General features: G+C 48.0%; 1 protein-coding gene across 6 annotated transcripts; it reads right to left on the reverse strand.

The window, feature by feature from the left end:
• Positions 1–1075: 1075 nt before the first annotated feature.
• YPEL1 (yippee like 1) lies at positions 1076–22705 on the reverse strand. 6 transcript variants are annotated; one of them, XM_036277099.1, is made up of 5 exons: positions 22672–22705; positions 7205–7484; positions 3366–3409; positions 2724–2832; positions 1076–2263 (listed from the first exon to the last, which is right to left on the reverse strand). In XM_036277099.1, exons 2-5 carry the CDS (start codon positions 7319–7321, stop codon positions 2174–2176), a joined length of 360 nt encoding a protein of 119 aa, XP_036132992.1. In that variant the 5' UTR covers positions 7322–7484; positions 22672–22705; the 3' UTR covers positions 1076–2173. The 6 variants fall into 6 exon arrangements, with proteins under 6 accessions (XP_036132992.1, XP_036132996.1, XP_036132993.1 ...); XM_036277103.1 differs by lacking the exon at positions 22672–22705 and adding an exon at positions 19024–19242; XM_036277100.1 differs by lacking the exon at positions 22672–22705 and adding an exon at positions 11643–11730.
• Positions 22706–22840: the final 135 nt, after the last annotated feature.

The following is a 22840-nucleotide window of genomic DNA, read 5'->3' on the forward strand; positions in this document are numbered from 1 at the left end:
TCAATGCCATCACAAAAGACGATACAAAAACCAAAGTGCTCAAATCGAAGGAGCAGTAAATTTGCCCAGAACATATAAAAGCTTTAAATATAAGTTTAGTATATACAAAAATTGGTCAGCATTTTAGAAAGATGTTTCCGTTTAGGTGAAGACCTCGTGGAGAAGCACTCAGGAGACTTGCCCTGGCCCAGCAGTGGGTGTCACAGCCCCGTGCGTCTCCCGGGCCCGCGGGCCCTCCAGGTGCAGCCCTGAGGCTGGTAGAAGAACCAAAACGAGAAGGGGAATGTCAGTTGAGGCCAAGTTTTCAATATTTGTACTCAATCCTCAAGGAAGGTGTCCTCAGTCCTCCACGTTTTCACTAGGGACCGAGCTGCAGGCGCCTGCTGTTCCACATGCCCGAGGGAGGGAGCATCTTCGGGTTTCGGACCATGGCAGCGGGTGCCGTGGGGGTGACGTGACTGCGCCCCGGAGCCTGAAGGCTGCTGCACAGCCGAAGGAACGGATGCAGGGATGTGCGGGACAGCCTAGGTCTTGGGACACCAGCTCAGGAAGCGGCCACCGGCTGGAGCACCTGCTCACAGAGGCTTCCACAGCTGTATGGAGACCCTCCCTTCACAGCCGAACACCTGCGTCAGAGGCTCCTCCATGTGCTAACCTGCCCTGGAGTCCTGCACCCAGGCGAGCAGCTGAGCCAGAACTGGGCAGGGGAGCCAGTGCCTGCATGGGCCACGGCCTCTGGGCTAAGGGGAGGCTGGAGTCAGGGAAGGGGCTCACGCTTGCCGCCACTGGACTGACCTCATCCAAAGGCAGCTTCAGAGCCATCCTCTAGGCTGAGAAACACCTGGGCACGCTGCTCTCCTTTCTCTGCTGCCCCCGGGCCCTTGCCCTGCCCTTGGTGCTGGGATCCAGTGAGTCTCACACCACGGTGACCACACAGGAAGGCCGGCCTCCCCACACGCCTGGAGCAGCAGGCTGTGCTCACAGGCTGGAGTTGGGTTAGAACAGTGAAAAACAAAACTTATTTCGAACTGCTTTTTGGCCTCCATTCTCTGCAAATTGGCCAAAACCTGTGTAGTGCCCACTCCCTGCAGACGCATAGGTGGATAGAAACTCAGGACGTAGGAGGCTGCTCAAGCCCCTTCTGCGTCAGTCCCTGGGACAGAACCAGGCAAAGCAGGGTGACCCGGACAGCAAACCAAACATCTCATTTACAAAGTTGAAACCTGTCTTGCAACTTTAACCTTTTCTGAAAACAACCTATCAAATCACAAGTTTGAAAGTTGATCCTGTTCGTTCTGGCCTCTCATATGCAAAAATAATTATTTTTCTTCAAGTACACCAGAGTAGAAAAGGAAATCCGATTTACTCGGTCCAGTGTGTTAAACTATTATTCCATGGACCAGCCACTCAGTGCCTGACTCACGTAGCCCCACCTCCAGAGCCCAGCGTCAGGACTGTGGCCCTCCGCACCGCTGCACCCGCAGGCCCCCGGAACTGTCTCTGCTAACGATTAGTTCACTTGCTTTCTAGGTAAGAAAGCTATTGGCTTAAATAAACAAGATGTTCCATTACATACATTTCTCTATAGCTTATCTGAAATGTCATCAATAGTGTCTTCTGTTTTTGAACAAGACTAAAAACAACACACTTGGTGTAGAGATTTGTTGACTGCTTCTGGAAGGTTCTGAAATGAGCACTATGACTTAACAGCTCATTTGCAAGAGAAACAATCAATCTGTAATTTTTCGAATTAGGAAAAAGTGGGCTATAAACTTCCATTCTAAATGACAGGGGTGAACCTGCTCTCTCAACAGACCCTGTCCCTGTGGTCTGTGGAGATTCAGCTAGTTTCTGTCACACATGAAAGAGCCAAACTTCATCTTAAAGGCAGAGGTTGAAGAAGGTATTAACTAAACAGATAAGTCATCAGTTGGTTAATTCCTTCTCTAGAACTTGAGACATTAGAAAAAGGTCACTGAAATATTTCAGAAACCACCATGTACATGAAGGGGACATGGACTGGATGGAGCCTTACCCAAGGGAACGGCCGGAAGAGGCTGGCTTGCCAGGTTCAAGTTCAAGAAATATTGCCATCCAGGATGCTTCTATGTTTCCATTACATTAAAGTCTCTTTCACAAAACAGTATTCAAAAGAGAACAGGAGGTCTTCACTTTACTCCCAACCATTGTCTTTGATCATGTGGGCAAGCTCAATAATAAATTTTCCTTCCTTATATTTCTGACTGCTCTCAAAGGCATGTTCCTTGGGGGAAAAAAACAGAGACAGAGCAGGTTTCAGGACAGACTCTTTCACTTTTCAACTTCATTCACTCTGAGCAGAGAAAGTAAGTCTACAGTAACATGTCTCCCCACATTCCCTGTGCTGGGTTTGTGGCTGGGGCCTATCTCGGGTGACAAGCCCACCGAGGGCAGGGCAGGCCTACTGCAGACGTATCATCAAGTTACGGTTCAGCTTGCCAGGAAAAATGAATTCAGATTGTTACTGAGCAGCAGGGCAATTTGGGAGGCAGGAGGAGGAGCGAGAAGCTCCTTCCAGGGACCCCAGGGGAAAGGAGAATGACGGTCACTGCAAGAGCCCGGGCACCGCTCAGAGGTGCTGGGGAGAGAAGGCACTTCATGGGGGGTGTTCAGGATGGACCCGCATCATTCTAAACTTAGTTGTAAATGTTTTATTTATTACAGTAAAGCTGTGTGTCACTCACATATTTCCACCCGAGCGTGGTTTTGCAGTTCTCACAGTAGATGTCTGCAACAGCATGCAGGCCTGTGAGGAGGACTCTCTCCTCTGCGGGGCCACAGCCCACGTTCACCCTGCAGGGAGAGGCGGCAGGTGCTGAACCCTGTCCCCGGAGGGGCCCCGGGCTGACAGCAGCCTTTCCCCCACTGCCTGGAGGGGCCACCCTGGCTCCCACCCTGGGTCGTGATTTCTTACGTCAACTGGTTACCAGACGGGCAGCAGTGTTTCTTCTTAACTTCACAGCTCCCCCAGCCCCTGCTCATCACTATCTCTTAGGAGAAGGGACTTTTTATGTCTCCATGAGAATCCCAGGCCGGGACAGGCTATGGAGGTGACCATAGTTCTGCTGTAACAAAACTCAAAATCTACCACAATGGGAAGTAAACCACAGCGTGTGTGAGGGACTAATTTCTCAGTTAAGAGCCTTACGCTTTCCTGAAACTCTCAATTCTTTAAGATTATGTGAGAGACATTGGGTAATTCTAGACCACTGGTGACACTGTTTATATATCCCAGCTCTGAGTAACGAAATGGGTACGCGGAAGCGACGAATGTGATCTGACAGTGAACACAGCATGTCTGCAAGGCCAGTGGCAGCGATACTCACACAGAATTGAAGAGGTAGGCGCGTCCCTGACTCCCCTGAAAGGACTGCAAAGAAGAAAAACGTTTTAAAAGATCTGTTGTGATATGACAGAAAGTGATGGTGAGCTTTGCATTGTGGAATGAAAGTGGAGAAGCTGTGTTTCAGGTCATGGGCCTTGACACGAGTTGAAAGGCTGCCCTGCAGAGTGAGGGGCTGGTGCTCGGGCAGGAGCAGGACAAGCCTGTTCCCAAAGAGAGGGCCTGGAGCCCCGCCCCTTCCTAGAGCCCCTCCCCTCCCCGGAGCCCCGGAGGGGCTGCCAGGTGTTCTCACTCTGCCAGCACAGGACGTACCACATCTGTCAGGTATTAGGGGCAAGGGGACATTTCCATGCTTTTCCACTGAAATAAAAAGAAAGTCATAGTCCAAGACGGCCCCTTACTTGAAGGAAAGGACAGCTCACTCCAGGAGAGTATTATAAGCTAAGAAATATTTACGTGTTCTAAGATGATTTAGGAGGCAGAATGGGGTATTAGTACCTCCCTGATATAATCTGGTCAGTCTCAGACTTAGTTCTCACAACCCTCACTCTCCTGGGAACAAGAGGGAACATGGCTGGGGGCTCGTCTACTCTGGTGCCCAGCTCAAATGACCAAACAGAACAGATGGATTGCAAAAATAACCAGGGAAATGCAAACTGAATCAAGAACACTGCCTGAGTTTCTTTGCCTGCCACCTAGCACAATTCAAGACTGTGAAGAAACTTCACTGAAGCACAAGTTCACAGTATCAAAATGTGAGAAGCTGCAATCCCATTCCATGAGCTGGCTGGAAAGAACAAATCAGCATGAGTGCATAAGAAGGTGACAAGAAGGGTCACCATTACAGTATTTATAATTGCAAAAAAAAAAGGGAGACAGATATCCACCACCAAGTGAGCAAACACGTGCACTCATTTCCTATCTGGAACTCGTGCCGACATTAAAAGGAGACAGCAGACCGGTGTGAGTGGGCGTGGAAAGGCAGGCATAGAATACTGTTAAGTGGAGAAAGCTAGCTGTAAAATCACATGTGGTGAGCTCTTTTTTTAAAATTTCTTTTCTTTACTGATTTCAGAGAGAGAGGAAATGAGGGAGAGACAGACAGAAACATCGATGAGAGAGAACATTGACTGGCCACCTCTTGCACACCCCCCACTGGGGATTTGGCCCACAACCTGGGCATGTGCCCTGACCAGGAATCGAACCAGCAACCTCTTGGTGCATGGGTCGATGTTCAACCACTGAGCCACATCAGCCAGGTTTTTTTTTTTATCCTCACCCGAGGATATTTTGCATTTATCTTCAGAGAGAGTGGGAGGGAGAGAGGGAGGAAGAGAAAGAAACATGGATGTGAGGGAGACATACTGATTGGTTGCCTCCTGCATGTGCCCTGACTGGAGCCAGGGATCGAACCTACATGAACCCAGGCACATGCCTTTGACTGGGCATCAAACCCTCGACCCTTCGGCGCGCAGGCCGATGCTCTAACCACTGAGAACATCAGCCAGGATGTGCCACAAGAATTTTTAAAACATGCAACACTGAACTACTTAGTCAGGGGCACTGACCGTTTTCCCTTCTATTGTCAAGTTAAAAAATGACAACAGCCAACACAATAGCTGTCCAGTGTGAATGAATCAAAATTATACCTGTTTTGTCTGTCAGGCAAAAAAAAAAGATCTTCTGGCGTGCCACAGAATTTCAGTAATTAGTTTCGTGTGCCAGGAGATGGCAGGGCTGGGAATCGCTGAAGGCAGGGAGGAAAGCAGCCTTCACTCCGTCACCGGCTGAAACGCACCTGACTCCTGGCAGCGGCGCTCGGGAGGAGTCTCGGCTCGCACCCTTCCGCCCTAAAATGCTCCTTTAACGTCGTGACCGTTCCCACGTGGCACGCCTCTGCTCTTGATGCAACTTTAAAAACAGCTCAACGAACATAACAGTCTGAGGAACGGGGTAGTCCCAGAGACGTGGAAGTGGGGTACAGACTGACAATCCCCAGAAGAGGGGGTGGGGGAGAGATGAACCACAGAACTTATATGCAGGTATGCGTGAACAATGAACAAAGCTGGGGACAGGGCGGGGGGGGGGGAGATGGGGGGTATCAGTGGGGGAAAAAGGAGAAACATCTGTAACAAAAATAAATTTAAAAAAAAAACAAAAAAACCCAGCTCAATGGCCTTAGGGTTCTTTGGAAGCAGCGGCTGGAGCTCCTCTGGCCCATCTCATGATGGATCCGCTCAAATGCTTCAGAACAAAGACCGGGATGGTGCTCGACACTGACGCCTGCTTGGTTGTCTCAAGGTCTGCGAGGGGACACTGAGCCCGACCTGGAGGCCCAAGCGCTCTGCTGTGCCTGAGGCACCCCCTTCTCACCTGGAACCTCCTAATGGACAAAGGAGCCACTGAAGCAATGAGAACAGGGACTCCTGCCTCGATGACCAGTTTTTATTTCAGATAGTGAACAGAAATGAGACAACCTCTCGTTATAGCCTAGTTAAAACACAAGCAGGTAAATGTTCTTCTCACTGAGTGAAACAAGAAGCCTAAGTGGGGGTTCCTGAAAGGTACAACTTCCTGATGGACTTAGTTTTTGAAAGACATGGGGTTCATGTAGCACAGGAAGGCAGACCTGTGAGGGTGGGAGGACAGCATGACCTGTGAGGGTGGGTGGAGGGGGTCATGACCTGTGAGGGTGGGTGGAGGGGGTCATGACCTGTGAGGGTGGGTGGAGGGGGTCTTGACCTGTGAGGGTGGGCGGACAGCATGACCTGTGAGGGTGGGTGGGGTCAACACCTGTGAGAGTGGGGAGGGGGTCATGACCTGTGAGTGTAGAGTCATGACCTGTGAGTGTGGGTGGAGGGGGTCATGACCTGTGAGTGTGGGTGGAGGGAGTCATGACCTGTGAGTGTGAGTGGAGGGGGTCATGACCTGTGAGTATGGGATTATGACCTGTGAGTATGGGTGGAGGGGGTCATGACCTGTGGGGGTGGGGGTGGGAGGGAACTGTCACTGCTTCCCAAGGGAACATTCACTCATCCACTATGTTAGAACTGTTTCAAATGTTCACAAGTGGTTGATTATAAGCATTACATAATGTAATTAAGAGTTCGACCTAATAAGAATGGGGCCTGGCCGGTGTGGCTCAGTGGTTGAGCGTCGACCCATGCACCAGAAGGTCACCGGTTTGACTCCCGGTTGGGACACATGCCCAGATTGTGGGCCCAGACCCCAGTGGGGAGCATGCAGGAGGCGGCCAACTGATGTTCTCTCTCATCGATGTTTTCATCTCTACCTACCTATCCCTCCCTCTCTCTCTATAATCAATAAAGAAAAAAAAAGAAAAGAAAGAATGGGGCTGTTCTTGTCGCAGCTACCAGGCGCTCCGGGTGCTGTAGAGAGTGCCCAGAGCTGCGCTCCGGGGCATTTTCCTGAAAGAGCCCATTCCCCACATGGCAGCCTCTTTTCGTCTGAACCAGTCTCAAGTTTTTAAAAATTCTTAATTCTCTTATTAAACTATTTCCACAGATTTTCTAGACTTCTTTGTTCCTTCACTGTGTCTGCTTTCACACTAATTTTACTGCTCTGACAAGTAACTGGCTCATCGTGCTCTCTGTGGTGTGCGGGAGTCCCAGCCGCCAGGGGTCAGGAGCGCGGGCACCAGGGCATCGTGCACACAGCTCCAGCAGTGCTGCCCAGAGGCTCCGGGCTGCCAGGACGCAGCCAGCCCAGGGAGCCGTGGGACGGTTCCCTCTTCATCTGCTAATTAGGAATAATAATCACTGTTCAGGGAATCTCATCAATGTCTAGACACAAACCACTTGCCTTGGAAATCAGCTCGTCGTGATTGGCCAGGTGGGCTCTGCAGTGGACACAGCTGTACGTTCGGTGACAGTTTGGCAGATAAGCTTGGAAAGTTTTGGACTTTGTCATCTTCACCATCTCTGCGGGGCACTGCGCGCTCAGCTCAGGGCTGGCCCTGCAAGGGCGGCTCTGCTGGGCTCTCTGACAGAGGAAACACTGGAAGATGCTCGCAAGAGCCGTTGTTGTTCAGAGGGCGTGTGGCACTGTCCACACAGCTGGGGCGAGAGAAAAATGTCACAACCTGTCAATAAATAAGACAAACAGTGAGTTATGGAGAGAATGAAATAGTCAAGAAGGTGTGTGTTAGGATACATGTATGGGCAGGACTGGAAGTTAAAGATCTAGTCCTTTTATATTACTTATACATAAAAACAATACTTTTTAAATCTTTTTTATTTTTGTTAATCCTCACCCGAAGATATTTTTCATTGTTTTTCAGACAGCGTAGAAGGGAGGGAGTGGGGAGAAAGAGAGAGAGACACATCACTGGTTGCCTCCCAAAGGGGATCAAACCTGCAACCCAGGTATCTGTCCTTGACTGGGAATTGAACCCAAGACACTTCGGTCTGAGGGCTGATGCTCTTAACTGCTGAGCCAAACTGGCCAAGGCTTTCTTTTATCTTTATTATTGAAAGTATTACAGATGTCCCCTCTACATTCCCCTAGAATACTAATACTTGATCGCTGATTAACCATTCTAAATTTAGTTGAACATGATAGGTGAGTTACATTTACATACAAATAATTTGAGAAAATGTGTGATCAAATGCATCTTATACTGTGTGTGGCTTCAGGGAAAGTGAAAGAAAAGAGCAGCCAACAAAGTTCCCATCCGAGTGCGGCGACGGCAGCACTGGATACATGGACTGAATGACTCAAGGCACCACGACATGTACGAATAAATGATGGACCCACTTAGTCAACAACCTTGAAGAAGTGTATCTGCCCTGGTCAGTTTGGCTCAGCGGTGAGAGCATTGGCCAGAAAAACTGGACGCCCACCTGCAAAAAGATGAAGCCTTTCCATACACCATATACAAAAATGAACTCCAAGTGCATCAAAGACCTAAACTAAGAAATAAAACTGTAGCCCTGGCCAGTTTGGCTCAGTGGTTAGAGTGTCAGCCCGTGGACCAACGAGTCGCGGGTTTGATTCCGATCAAGGCCACGTACCTTGGTTGCAGTTCGTCCCCGGCCCTGGTTGGGAGTCGTGCAGGAGGCAACCAGTGGATGTGTCCCTTTCACATCGATGTTTCTCTCTCTCCCTCCCTCCCTTCCACTCTATCTGAAGATAAACAGACAAATATCCTCGGGTGAGGATGGGAAAAAAATGGAGAAATAAACCAGTAAAACTCTTAGAATAAAATACAGCCAGAACTTTGACAGTGGGTTCGGCAGGGCCTTCCCGGATGACGCCAGAAGCGCACAGGTGCAGACGTGCAGGAAGGAAAGTGAGCAGATAGTGGGGCCCAAGCATTCCATAAAGACAGAGGCTGAGGATTTTCCAGAACTGAAGAAAGACACTAATCCACAGAGTTAAGTCCAATAATTCCAAATAGAATGAAAAAAAAATAAAGTCACATCTGGCCACATAATAAAAAAACTGCAGAAAACCAAAGGAAAAGGGGGGGGGGCCGTTTAAGTATCCAGAAGGGGAAGGAAAACGACCTTTCCACAGTACAACTTCCCAAGGAAAACAACGGAACCCGGAGGGCAGGAGGGAAAGGAACCGTTAAGGCTCTGAAGGATAGTAACTGCTATCCTAGAAGTCCATATCCAGCAAAAATATCTTTCAAGGAATTGGGGAATGATATTTTCAGACAACTAAATAGTTTGATCTCGGCCAAGTATCACTAAAGAAGTTCAAGGATGGCCCAGCTGGTGTGACTCGGTGGATGGAGTGTCGCCCTATGGACTGAGAGGTCCTGGTTTCCCGGGTCAGGACATGTGACCGGGTTTCCGGCTTGATCCCCAGTAGAGGGCGAGCAGGAGGCAGCCTATGGATGTTTCCCTCTCACGTTGATGTTTCTATCTCTCTCTCTAAAAAATCAATAAAAATATTTTTAAATAAATAAACTTCAGACTCTAAAAGAAGGAATGGTGAATAAAGAAAATGGTAAACATGCAGGTAAACAGAACAGTGACTTTAAAAAGATACGATTATGATACATGACAACAATAAGGGGACAAACTCAAATGAAAATGTTCCTGAGTCCCTGTATTGTCCAAAAATAATTTAGATTCTAGTAAGTTAAGGAGAAATGTAATTTCTGATGAAACTTCTATAAGAACAACAGTGTATAACTTCCAAACCTATAAAGGGAAATATCAGGGAATGATAACATGTTCCTAAAGGGAGGCAAAAAAGGAGAGGAAAAGGAACACAATAGAAAGACCAGGAAAGCCCTGGCTGCTGTGGCTCGTATGTCTAGAAATTAAGAAATTACTTTTATAGCCCTGGCCGGTTTGGCTCAGCGGTTGGAGCGTTGGCCTGCGGACCAGAGAGTCCCGGGTTGGGTTCCCGCTAGGGGCACGTACCCATGGGTCTAAAAATAATGAAAATTAGAAACTGTTTAAAAGAAAACTTGAATACACTAGAGAGGCTCAAAAAAGCCCAAAGTTAGTTCTTGCAAAAGGCAAATAAAATTGGCAAACCTCTGGTGAGTCTGGTCAGGACAGAGAGGAAGAGAGATCACGTAGGTGGAATAAACTGTTAGAAATGGAAGGGACAGCACACTTTTGGGATAAGCTTCATGGATAAGAGCATCGATGGTGTGATCAATTTAAGTCAATATATTTAAAATGGAAACCACATAGATAAATTCTTACAATAAATAGAACTTTTCAAAACTGACTCAGGAAGAAATAGAAAACTAGAATAATTCTTTAACATGAAAAAACGAAATCTCTGGTAAAATGTTTCCTCCCCCAATATATACACATACAAATCAAATCAACCAAAAGGCCCAGCATCACGGGTAAATTCTACCAAATAATCTGACAAAAACTCTTCTAGAAAAAGTCAGCTTAGCCCTGGCCAGTTTGGCTCAGCGGTTGGAGCGTCGGCCTGCAGTCCAGAGACACCCGGGTTTGGTTTCCGCTAAGGGCATGTACCTCGGTTGCAGTTTGTCCCCAGCCCTGGTTGGGTCGTGCGGATGGCAGCCACTTGATGTGTACCTTTCACATCGATGTTTCTCTCTCTCTCTCCCTCCTGCTCTATCTGAACAAAAAATGGAAGTGTCCTTGGGTGAGGATTAAAAAAAAAAAAAAAAAAAAAAAAAAGATAGCTTAACCTGATACCAAACCTCAATCAGGGAAGTACAAGAATAAAATTCACTATAGTTTACTTCTCAGGAACCAAGATGCAAATATCCTAAATAATATCACCCAACAGAATCTAATACCATTTAAAAAAGATAATACAATTAAGGTGATGTTATCACAGGAATACAAAATCATTTAACATTAGAAAATGTAGTTAAATAAATTTACCAACTATTGCTTTCATTTTTTTTTTTAATTTATTTTTTTATCCTCATGTGAGGACATTTTTGGATTTATCTTCAGGTAGAACGGGAGAGAGGGGGAGGGAGAGAGAGAGAAACATCGATGTGAGAGAGACACAACGAGTGGTTGCCACCCACACGACCCCAGTTCCCAACCGGGGCCGGGGACAAACTGCAACCGAGGTATGTGCCCTTAGCGGGAACCGAACCTGGGACTCTCCGGTCCACGGGCCGACGCTCTAACCACTGAGCCGAACAGGCCAGGACCCACCTATTGCTTTCTTAAGCTGTTTATTTCAATGGACGTAGAAAAAATACCTGACAAAATTTAACACCCATTCCCAATTTTAAAAACATTTCATGAAGACTAAGAACATAAGGGAACTTATCTGTTAAGAGGCATCTACAAAAAAACCCCACAATAAACATCACACTTAATGTTTATAAGATTTAGAAAACATTCTTTGTGAGGTCAAGAAAAAAACTAGGATGCTTTCTACACCACTGCTTTTTTTTTTTTTTTTTTAAAGAATAGTTCACTGATTTTTAGAGAGAGAGGAAGGGAGAGGGAGAAACAACCATGTGACAGCATAACATAGACTGTCTGCCTCCTGCACGCCCCCTACCGCTGATGGAGCTCCCGACCTGGGCATGTGCCCTGACTGAAAATCAAACCAGAGACCTTTTTACACCACCTCTTTTATTCTGCACGACTAGGCACCCCAGCCAGCTCATGTAGGGCAAAACAGGTGAAGAGCCGATGAAAACGTGTTCTCCACCCAAATCTTCCAAGGCTCCAGTCCTGTCCCTTCCACCAGAGTTATCAAGAGCGTGACACTGGCTTGGGGAAAAAACAGGTCAATGTGACATGAAAGAGCTCAGAAACAGACCTACACATATCACAGAAGGGCCAGCTACAACAAAAGTGACACTGTGGCTCACTGGGGAAGAGCAGATTTTAAAACATGGTGCTGGACAATTGTGTATCTAGGAAGAAAAAAAGTTGGATCTTATTTCATGCCATAAACAAAAATGAATAACTTATCATACTTCCCAACAGAGAAAACCAGTTAGCACAACTACAGTGGAGGCCATTTCCAAGCAGGGGACACAGGCCCAACCCCACACTCCTGTCTTCTACAATGAAGCCTGTTTCCTTCTCCAATACATGGTCTTCACAATCAAGTGTTAAGGTATTTCTGAACAAGCTTGATTGTATCAGATATTCCCAATTAAATTCCTCAAACATACTTTTTTCTCCCATTAGCTGCCATTAAATCACGTGTCCATCCTGAATTCTTCTCTTGGGTTTCTTCAGAATCAAGGACAAGATGTTACCCAACTCAAGGGGTTCACTGCTTGGGGTGCTCTATTTAAGGTTGTTGCGAGGTAGTTTTATTTACTTGCAGCAAGTTCAAGGATACAGGATTCATATTCAAAGCTCTGTCACAGGAAGGGAGGCTTCGCCATTGCTTATATATACTCTTTGGTTAATTACACATTGATTTCTTCTTTGCAGTTAGCTACATTAATCTGTTGGGTTCCTGTCATGCTTATCTTATTTACAGCTGGTCTGCAAAATACTGTGCTACATTTTAACACTTAGCAAGAATAACAGTAGTAACATTTAGAACTGCCCAGACCTTGAGACTCTTGCCCTGTCCAACAAAGGCATTACATTAGCCCCAATACAACAGATCAGATTTTATCTGTTGCTCCAGCCTACTGGACCTTTATGAATTTGAACCCTGGCATCTGTCCCATCTTTGATAAGCTCACTGACAAGGCCCATGGAGCTCACGAAGGCAAGTGTCAACTCAGACACCACCTGTACCAGCCCAGCTGGCCAAGCCCTCCCTACCTCAGTCTCTACTCCCACCCACGTGTCCCACACTGCCCATGCAGACACATTTCAATCCACACACACGCTCCACCAGTCAGTAATGGCCAGTAAGGAAGGAGTAGACTTCTTCTGACTTCACTTATTGAATTCATGTCAATCGAGTCTCTTTTAACATCTTCACCCAAGTTTTTCTTTTTATTGAAAGGAGCCTTAAATTAATAAACTTCTGTTTTACCCATTTTCTCCTTTCCTCAAATTTCCTTCTAAAGCATAACATGAAGGAGCCGAGAGGCAGGAAGCTTGGATCAACCAAAGGCTGGTGATTCAGGTCTTTGGAGTTCTAGAGCCCCTTTAGTGGCAAAGACGCTGCTCCCAGTGACCTGAATGGAAAACTATGGATTTATTCATGGCTTTTAAACAAATGATAATCACTCACATTCATAATTAGAATGAGGGGGCATTCCTCATTTCTTAACCTCTGAATGGGGCAATACTTTTAAAATACGTTTGTTTGGCCCAGCTGATGTGGCTCAGTGGTTGAGTGTCAACCCATGCCCCAAGAGGTTACCAGTTCGATTCCCGGTCAGGGCACATGCCCAGGTTGTGGGCCAAATCCCCATTGGGGGGCACGCAGGAGGCAGCCAGTCGATGTTCTCTTTCATCGATGTCTCTCTCTCCCTCTCTGTTCACCTATCTCTCTAAAAAATCAATAAAGAAAAAAAATGTTTGTTTTATTGATTTTTCTTTTTTTTAAATTCCTCACCCAAGGATATTTTTCTATTTATCATTAGCGTGGGAAGGAAGGAGAGAGAGAAAGAGAAACATTGATGTGTTAGAGCCACAATGACTGGCTGCCTCCCACACGACCCGACCATGACTAGGGATGAACTGCAACCAAGATACACACTCTTGACTGGATTTGAACCCATGACTCACGGGTCCACGGGCCAATGCTCCAACCACTGAGCAAAACCAGCCAGGGCTTGATTTTTCTTTTCCATTTTTTTTTTAGAGTGAAAGGAAGGGAAAGATAGAAACATTGATGTGAGCCTGGCTGGTGTGGCTCAATGGATGAGCATCAACCCATGCACCAGGGAGGGGGTCGCTGGTTCAATTTTTGATCGAGGCACATGGCCAGGTTGTAGGCACGATCTCCAGTGGGGGATGTGCAAGGGATGGCTAATCGATGTTCTCTCTCACTGATGTCTATCTCTCTCCCTTCCTCTCTCTCTCAAATCAATAAAGAAAAACTACTTTCTCTCTCACATCGATGTTTGAAAAAAACATGTGAGAGAGAAACATTGATCAGCTACCTCCTGCACACCCCCTACTGGGGATCAAGCCCACAGCTCGGGCATGTGCCCTGACCTGGAATCGAACTGGTGACCTTTTGTTGCATGGGACTATGCTCAACCAACTGAGCCACACTGGCCAGAGCAAGGGAACAAACCAACTTTAAGTAACTATGCCTCAGGCAAACCATGTCCACCACAGGACATTATGTCCCCATGTAGGAAGGACAGCTATTACCCCCAAAAAACTAGTGTGGTTGGTAATTTTTTTAGAGCAAAAACAATATTCCGGATTCCAGAAGTTTCTCTCCTAAAATAAGCATGTATAATTATTTTAAGAGAACGTGAATCAGGCTCGTGTCCATATGATGCCATTACCACACTTCTAAAAAAAAGCAAAAACATTGAGAAATAAACCCCAAGCCAAAGAGCTCTGACAATTACAGGATAGAATGGAAGCTGCCCAACGGCCAAGGGCTCCCTTCCCTCTCTCTAAACCACCTGTCAGGTCCTCACACCCACAGGACACCAGAATGCTCCACTCTCTCTATTCCCCCACGCCAGTTACTGTTTCCTTCCTGCATTACCATGACCTGGCAGGTGAGCTCCAACCCCAGGCCTCCACTTCACCATGAGGAGGAGGGAGGCACCAGGCAGACAAAGAAGCGGGCTTGTCAGTGTCAGAGGAAACTGGGGTCTCCCTGACACTACTGTGCTGATGGACAGAGCTCCGGAAGAAAACATGGCTCAAAATCGCCCTGGCTGGTTTGGCTCAGCAGTTGGAGCATTGGCCTGTGGTCCAGAAAGACCCAGGTTTGGTTCCTGCTAAGGGCATGTACCTCGGTTGCAGTTTGTCCCCAGCCGTGGTTGGGTCATGTGGTGGCAGCCACTCGATGTGTCCCTTTCACGTCGATGTTTCTCTCTCTTCTCTCTCTTCCTCTCTCTCCCTCCCACTCTATCTGAACAAAAAATGTCCTCAGCTTGTCCTCAGGTGAGGATAAAAAAAAAAAAAAAGACACAGTGTGTGCTCACACGGCCTGCTGTGTCCAGCCACAGTTCCTGGAGAAAGCAGAACCCCAGGCAGGTGGCATGTCCGGGGAGATCACGTCCACCACAGAAAAGGAAATGTAGAATCTACCAAAGAGCCTCATAGCCAATGTCAGCACCATTCTAAGCAGCTGACTCTATGAAAATCGAATTAACAGCAGCCCTAAGAGTTGAGTGTTCTTATTAGTCCCACCCTGTAGACAGGGACACTGAAGCCCAGAGAGGTTAATCAATCTGCCAACATTGTACAGCAAGCAAGCTGAGGGGCTGGATTCAAAGTCAGAAAGAGTCTATACCCTGGACCACAGTGTCTGTAGACAGGTTTGACCTTTATTCATTGATGCAAATTAAAGGTACACTGATATCTGCCTTACAACCTCCTAGCAGGTTGGCAAAGATTTTTAACAAGTTGGTAACACTGCCTTGGCCTGTTTGGCTCAGCGGTTAGAGTGTCGGTCTGCGGTCCAGAGAGACCGGGGTTCGGTTCCCACTAGGGGCACGTACCTCGGTTGCAGTTTGTCCCCAGCCCTAGTTGGACCCTGTGAGTAGCAACCACTCGATGTATCCCTTTCACATCCATGTTTCTTTTTCTCTCCTTCCCACTCGATCTGAACAAAATATCAAAAAATGTCCTCCGATGAGGATTAGAAAAAAAAGGTTGGTAACACCACTGGTGAGAAAATGCTGCAATGTAGCCATTTGGTAATACCCATCAGTGCTCCCAGGCACACCCCTAGACTGAGTATACATCCCAGGCATTTACCTCTGGACTTGCACAGGGCAATGTAACTGAATAACAGTTGTTACAATGTTGCCTGAAATAACAAAAGATTAGAAACCACCTCAAGTCTAACCAGGAGACCCCGGAACATGCTGATAAACATGAATCAGAAATAGTTCCAAAGTGGGACTGCAGGCTGAGGACAGGAAGGACAGGGAAGGTGACTTCCTTTTCACTGTCTTTTTCTGGTAACTTTTGATTTTGATACCAAGTGTATGTACTGACAATTCAAACCCACACGGCAGGTGCACACACAGGCCTGGAAAGGCCTGGAAGGATTTACATCAAAGGGTGACAGCATGGGTACAATTTGCCTTAGGCAGTACCAGCTTCTCCTCACCGGCTTCCTTCCTACCTGAGTTACAGGATGAAAATCTTTTCTCCACATTTCAGGAACTGCAGCCCTGGTGGACCACTGGAGAAGCCTCCTTCCTTCAGACCTACCACCTATGCAGCTGTCCTCAGATAAAGCCCCCTCGGCCCTCTGCGGACTCCACTGCCCCTGCCTCTCCGGGGAACCTGAGGGGTCCGAGTTCCTGCATTGCCCAGGTTCTGGTCCTCAGTTCTCCTCCCACCGAGCCTACAGATTAATGAGTTTGCACTGAGCCTTTCTTTTAGAAGAACCTTCAGCACATTCTTCTTTAATTCTCCCACTAGTAACAAAGTTTCCCATCACTGCCTTGGGACATTCTAGCAAAGGTTGCTTGCTTCCCTGCTACCACCAAGGGGAGATGCAGGAACTACAATACACACTCAGGACGGCCCTTCTTTCCAGTTGAGAGGGAGGGACTATACCTAGAAGACTGGATTGAAGCAAGAGGAAAGAGGTTGGTGATCTTACACTATTAGTCACATGCTAAATAAAACAGAACTAAACATTCAAAGCCCTGTGTTGTGCAAGGGAAAGGAAAAACCCGAAATGCAAAGAGGAATCAGAAAGGGGGCCAGTGCTTGGGGGAGAGTGTGCTGATGCTGGGAAGACAGGTGGCATCATGAGGAAGCCAGCAGGTGAAGTTTGACAAGAGACAGGTTGCCAGGGTGGAGGATGGGGACATGGCTGAAAGAAGGCTCCACTCAAACTGTGCCATGGATTTGGTGGCCAAGCTGTTACCTCATCTGTAAAATGGGGGTAATACGGAATTCACAAGGTGGTCCAGAGACTCACACAACAGGCTGTGTCACTGTTATAGTGTGGCAGAGTTAGCAAGCTTGGCTCAACAGCTCACAAACCACACGGAATCCTGGTCCTGGTTCTGTGGCATGGCAGGTGCCTGGGTAGAGGGTGCCTTTCCAGGGCAGTGGGTTGGTTGGCTCCTGGATTTCTATTTACTCTCAGTGGTGGACAGGTTTTCCACAGTGCTCCTGTCTCTGTCACAATGTCACCCAGCAGGCCGGGTCCATCTCATCCTCTTGCCATCTTTCCAGAAACGAACTCATACTGCCCTCCCCAGAACCCTTGGCCCTCCACTAACTTGGCTATTTAGAACTTTCTCCAACCTCTGCTGAAATCTCTTGTCAAAATTCTCACTCTCTAGAGGTTTTGCTGATTAACAGATCTACTTTTCTAAAAATTCAAAACCAAATGAATCTTGAATGAAAAGTATCAGAGAATGGTTTTAAAGCAGGCGGACTTCAGCTGCTGCTTCATATTCTAAACTATACTCTTCATCAGTCTTCCAGGGAGAAAAATACATTAAAATGACACGAGAGCCCTTTGTGCTCCACACTCCCAGCCCTGCCCCATGACGCGGGGCCCTCATGGAACCTCGGGAAGCCTGGTGGAATTGAAGGCAGACATAGGAACACTGCTCTCAACATAAAGAGCTTTACGGATTTTAGTGCTGCAAAAACAGAAAGACTTCATGTCTGGAATTTACTTAATGTACCCGTGTCAATTGCTAATTTTGGCAAATGTACCGTGGCAATGTAGGATGGATGGTAACAATGGGGATGGTAACACTGTGTGTGTGGCATACTGAGGTTGTCTTTACTATTTTTACAACTTTTATGTAAATCTAAAATTATTCCAATATAAGAAGTTGATGTAAAAAGCAAGAAAGACTACTGCTCAGATTAGGATCATTCAGTTATTTTTTTTAAAGCGTCCAAAACAGGCCAGACCCTGTGATACACGGTCACTTTAAGACATGAATTTGCTCACGTCCTAGCCCTGAGGGGTTCCCACGAGCAGAAGACACCCTGACCCTGTGAGATCAAGGGGAGGGAGCATGAAGGTCTAGGAGAGCCGCACTATTAGCATTCTTCAGATGTGCCACTACTGTCACCCAAGAGCTCACAGCTAGGAGTAGGGGAACCAGTACAGGATTATGAAACTCAACAACACTGGGATCAAGCTCAGTGCCTGGCACAAGGCAGGGGCTCAACAAACATCTATCACACCCATTAAAACAGAGGAGAGGCCGAGGATACACAGGTGATGGGAGAGGGGCAGCATGCTCAGGTGAAGCACCTGAAAGGGTTCCCCAGAGGAGGCAAGCCTTGTCTTGAGGCTTGGGTAGTTTAGGAGAGTGAAGGACTGGTTGGTGCAAAAAATAACATTCTTGGCAAAGGAATGGACAGGTTAAGGTGTGTATGTTTTGGATACAAAGAGAAAGTCTGAAATGCAACTGAACAGAAAAGGCTTGGGGGTGGGGAAATCGATGTCTTCAAGGCCACTATCTAAAACGGAATTCAGCTTTCTTTCCATCCTGAAATTTAGCACATAATTTGGACATCAAAGATGCCCATCACAGGCAGGGCTGGGGGTGGGGGGTACCCTGCTTAGCAGGTTTCCAAAGCGAAGGCTTTGCAAGCTCTGCTTTAACACAGCCTAGTGCCACAAGTGGTGAACACGGAGGACAATTCATTTTAGTCACGATCTTTATGTGGGCAACTTGAAAACGTTTCCCCCTTTTCATAATCATTCCTAGGAGACCTCTTTGTCCTCATTCTCCTCCCCAATGGCGACTTACTGTTTTAAAGAGGGAAAAGCCTATTATTATGTAGTTCATTCCCTCCGTACATTTTTCATGGCCGGGGGGGGGGGGGGGGGGCGGGGGCGGGAAGAAGGGAAGAAAGCGGAGGCAAAATCAAAGATGAGGCTTTCTGGTCTGCTCCAAAACGGAGTGAACCAAATATCAACAAATCAAAGAATCAAATCAGAAGGCAACATCGACAGGTGTGGCCCGCTCGCTACCCGCCTGCCCGCCGGAACGCCCAACAGGTGCCTCCGGACCCTGCCCGCAGCCGCAGGTTCCTCGGGTCCACAAAGTAGCCGCCCGCGCTACAGTGTCCAGGCCCGCCCGTACTCACGGCCGCTCGGCGGTCCGCGCCCCGGCCCGCAGTGCCCATCCGGCCCGGGCCCCGGTCAGCGCGGGCTCGGTCCTCAGGCGGCCCCGGAGCGGCCCGGGACGCGCTGCGGCCGTTGGCACCTCCGCAGGGCGCGAGGCATCCTCCCGCCGCCGCCCCGCGGGCCGCCAGCCCTTTGTTTTGGAGCCGCGGCCCCGCCGCGCCGCCGTTAACGGCCTCGGAACGCGGCGCCGGCCAATCAGCGCACAGCACCGCCCGCGCCCGCCCGCGTCCCGCCCTGCCCGCGCGCCCCCGCCCTGCGCGCTCCGGGACCGGGAGCTCGGCCGGCTCGCACTCGCCACGGCGGGGCAGGGGCGCACGTGCCACGGGGCGCGCTGCGCTCCCATTGGCCGGCCCTCCGAGCGCGGCCTCGGAGCCAGCCTGTGAGGGCGGAGGGGCGCAGGGGCGCAGGGGCGGGGCCGTGCGGTGCGGGGTTCGGGGGCGTGCTCAGCGAGGAGCGCCGCGCGCAGGCGCGTGCGGGCCGGGCTGGGCGCTTCCCCCGCAGGATTCTCTGGCTGAGTGGAGCCCGCGCCCCGGCAAGCCCGCAAGTCACCTACTGTGTCCACACGCGTGGGTCGACTGTGGACATGCTGGGCTCACAGCTCCCGGGGCCGAGGCGGGGCGTGTGGGTCGATCGTGCGCGGCGCCGGGTTTTTCCTGGCCAGACCCTCCTTGACCCTGTGGGCAGAACGGGGTCTTGCGCGCTCACTTGCTGGGACCACCCTCCCAGAACTCTTCAAGCCCAAGAACTTCTGGATCTACACCTGACCCGTAGCTCTGCTCTGGAACCCCCAAATCGGACCCAACAGGCTCTCGGCCCCCAGACAGCCCGTCCTCCCTCGTTGTCCACACTTCTTTCCCTCACTCCTCTCATGTCATTATTTTGTTGGTCCCACAGCCTTTCTCTATAGATTGGTTTTTAAATTACATAGTTTTAAAAACCCACACTGTTCAGGTTACAATGTATATAACATTTTTATACATGTTAGCATCCTTTAGATCTTGTTTCTTTTGTGCAATGTGCTATAAAGATCTCTGTGTCTTTGGGTGTCACTTGATTTATTACTTAGAAAGCCTCTGGATATTGCCTCAAACATTTGTCAGAACTTAGCCATTCTTTTAGCGATGTCTCCAGCTCCCTGCTTCCACGAACTTAAAATTGTTTTAAGATGCGTTTTTCAGAGATGTGTTAGCATCTCTTCATTAACTGTTAAGTCTTTCAGGTCTCCTTCAATTTCCAACTAGGTTTCCTTTGTCTTGGGAGTTGTTAAGATTACTTTGTCTTGCTCTGGCTGGTTTGGCTCAGCGGTTAGAGCGTCGGCCTGCGGTCCAGAGAGACTCGGGTTCCGTCTCTGCTAGGGGCACATACCTCGGTTGCAGTTTGTCCCCAGCCGTGGTTGGTCGCACGGGTGGCAGCCACTCGTGTCTCTTTCACGTCCATGTTTCTCTCTGTCTCTTCCTCTCCTCCCCCCCCCCCCACTACCTGAACAAAAAGTGTCCTCCGGTGAGGATTAAAAAAAAAAAAAAAAAAGAGTACTTTGTCTTATATGTGAAGCTTTTGCTGTTTTTGCTATTGCAAATATCTTTTCTCAGTCCTTTGTTGAAAACAAATTATAATTCTGATATGACCCAAAGTTTACAATTCTGTATTCTGCTTTTTGAAGGGGAATTTTTCTGTTATTGCAGTTTTTTATAAATTTTTAGTGGCTGAACAATATTAAACTTAACATATACAGTACCTACCTACATATCTAACTATGTGTGGTGGTTAGGTACTTAGATTATCTCTGCTCTCTCTCTTTTTTTTTATCCTCACCCAAGGACATTTTTGCATTTACTGTCAGAGCGGGAGGGAAAGAGAGAGGAAGAGAGAGAGAGCAACATTGATGTGAGAGAGACACATCAACTGGTTGCCACCCGCACGACCCAACCAGGGCCAAGGACCAAATGCAACCGAGATAATGCCCTTAGTGGGAACCGAACCTGGGACTCTGGTTTGCGGGCCAATGCTCTAACCACTGAGCAAGATTGGCCAAGGCTATCTCTACTCTATTTCTGCTGACCCCTTCACTCTCTGAAAATTTTAGCACCAGACACCGTGTATTGTTCTTTGCATTATGGTTGCTAGCTTCATTCTTGGAGACACAGCTTTCCATTCAAATGTCAGTGATTGCAGTATGTACTTGAATTGTAGGTGATCTTTCCAGAACCCTGGCCTGTCAGCTCACTGGCCCCTCTTCTGCAAGGATTTTGTCCTCTGCATGGCCCCAGATATGAACCCTCTTGCTGGCCACTGACCAGTTTCTTTCAAATGTTTTTAACGATGATCACAGTAAAAGATACATTTTATGGGTATAAAGTTTCTATTTGGGATAATGATAACTTTGGGAATAGATAGTGTTGATGATTGCACAGCAATGAGAATGTACTTAATGCTACTGAACATACACTTAAAAATGGTTAAAATGGCCCTGGCTGGTGTGGCTTGGTTGGTTGGAACATCGTCTCAGGCTCTGAAGGGTTTCCAGTTCAATTCCCGGTCAGGGCACATACCTAGGTTGTTGGTTCAATACTCAGTAGGTTTGGGCACATATGGGAGGCAGCCAATCAATGTTTCTCTTTCACATCGATGTTTCTATCTCTCCTTCCCTTCCCCTCTCTCTAAAATAAAAATATATTTTTTAAAATTTTATTTTGTTAATCCTCACCCAAGGGTATTTTTCCATCAATTTTTTTTTTTTTTTCCAGAGATGTGAGAGAGACACATCGATTGGTTGCCTCCAGCATGACCCCAACTGGGGCCGGGGATTGAACCTGCAACCCAGGTATGCTCCCTTTGGTCCGCGGGCTGATGCTCTAACCACTGAGTCAAACTAGTCAGGGCTAACATATGGTTGAAATGGCAAATTTTGTTATTGTGCTTTACCACAATAAAAAATAGTACAAATATATATTCTTCATTATGATCCAGTATACACGTACATAAGAAAAGTTTCATGATTTAATACACACTCTTACTTTGTGCATGCCCTAACATTTCCTATACTTTTCTGTTACATTTTTATTAATTACTCTTTATATGATTTCACAAGGCACCCATCAGCCACAACCTGGAGTCTGCCACTCATTCCCTGTCATCACCACCTCCACAACCTCAATTTTGGGCTCCCTCCTATTAGTGACCTGATCACAGCCACATTTACCCACACTAGGAGCCACAGTGTACTGTCCCCTCCACCTACTTGCTGTCTGTCCTCCTCCCTCATATGCCCACCTCCTTCCTTAGCCCCTTTCTCACCCACACACTTGCCCTGCAGACCCCTGTCCTGGGTAAGGGAGACTGCGTGGCTAGAGAAATGCTTTACTTGTGAAGACTAGTTTCTAGGGCACTGAGTCCTCCTGGCAACCCCACACCTGCTCCACCTCTCCTGTCCATTCAGGTTCTCACTTTCCTGGCAGAAGATCCTAAGCCTCCTTCCCCCACCCCCCTGCCCCCCGCTGGCTCTGTGTCCTACTTTACTGAAAACATCCTCACCAACAGGAGAGCGTACCTCCTGCTCTCACAACTGACCTTGCGCCAGCCCACCTTCCTGCCATGAGTATGTTGCTTACGTCCTCTCCAAGACTCCACATGCCATTAGTCCATGTGGTCCACCCCTGCGCATGCTGAAGGGTCATTTCAGTCACGATGTCCTCATTCTCCAGCATCCCCAAGTCCCTCTTTACTGGTTGTCCCATCTCCATATCCCCCTTTCGCTGTCATCGTGATTCCTGCAACTGT

Source organism: Molossus molossus, unplaced genomic scaffold (assembly GCF_014108415.1).
Source record: "Molossus molossus isolate mMolMol1 unplaced genomic scaffold, mMolMol1.p scaffold_m16_p_22, whole genome shotgun sequence".
NCBI classification, from domain to species: Eukaryota; Metazoa; Chordata; class Mammalia; order Chiroptera; family Molossidae; genus Molossus; species Molossus molossus.

What these genes read in the sequence shown, in the direction of transcription:
- YPEL1 (XM_036277099.1), bottom strand. Translation starts at nt 7,321, where the DNA reads ATGGTGAAGATGACAAAGTCCAAAACTTTCCAAGCTTATCTGCCAAAC. An exon ending in GCCTACCTCTTCAATTCTGT is followed by an intron (nt 2,833 to 3,365) that starts GTGAGTATCGCT and finishes CTCTCCCTGCAG; the next exon opens with GGTGAACGTGGGCTGTGGCC. An exon ending in CCACGCTCGGGTGGAAATAT is followed by an intron (nt 2,264 to 2,723) that starts GTGAGTGACACA and finishes TTTTCCCCCAAG; the next exon opens with GAACATGCCTTTGAGAGCAG.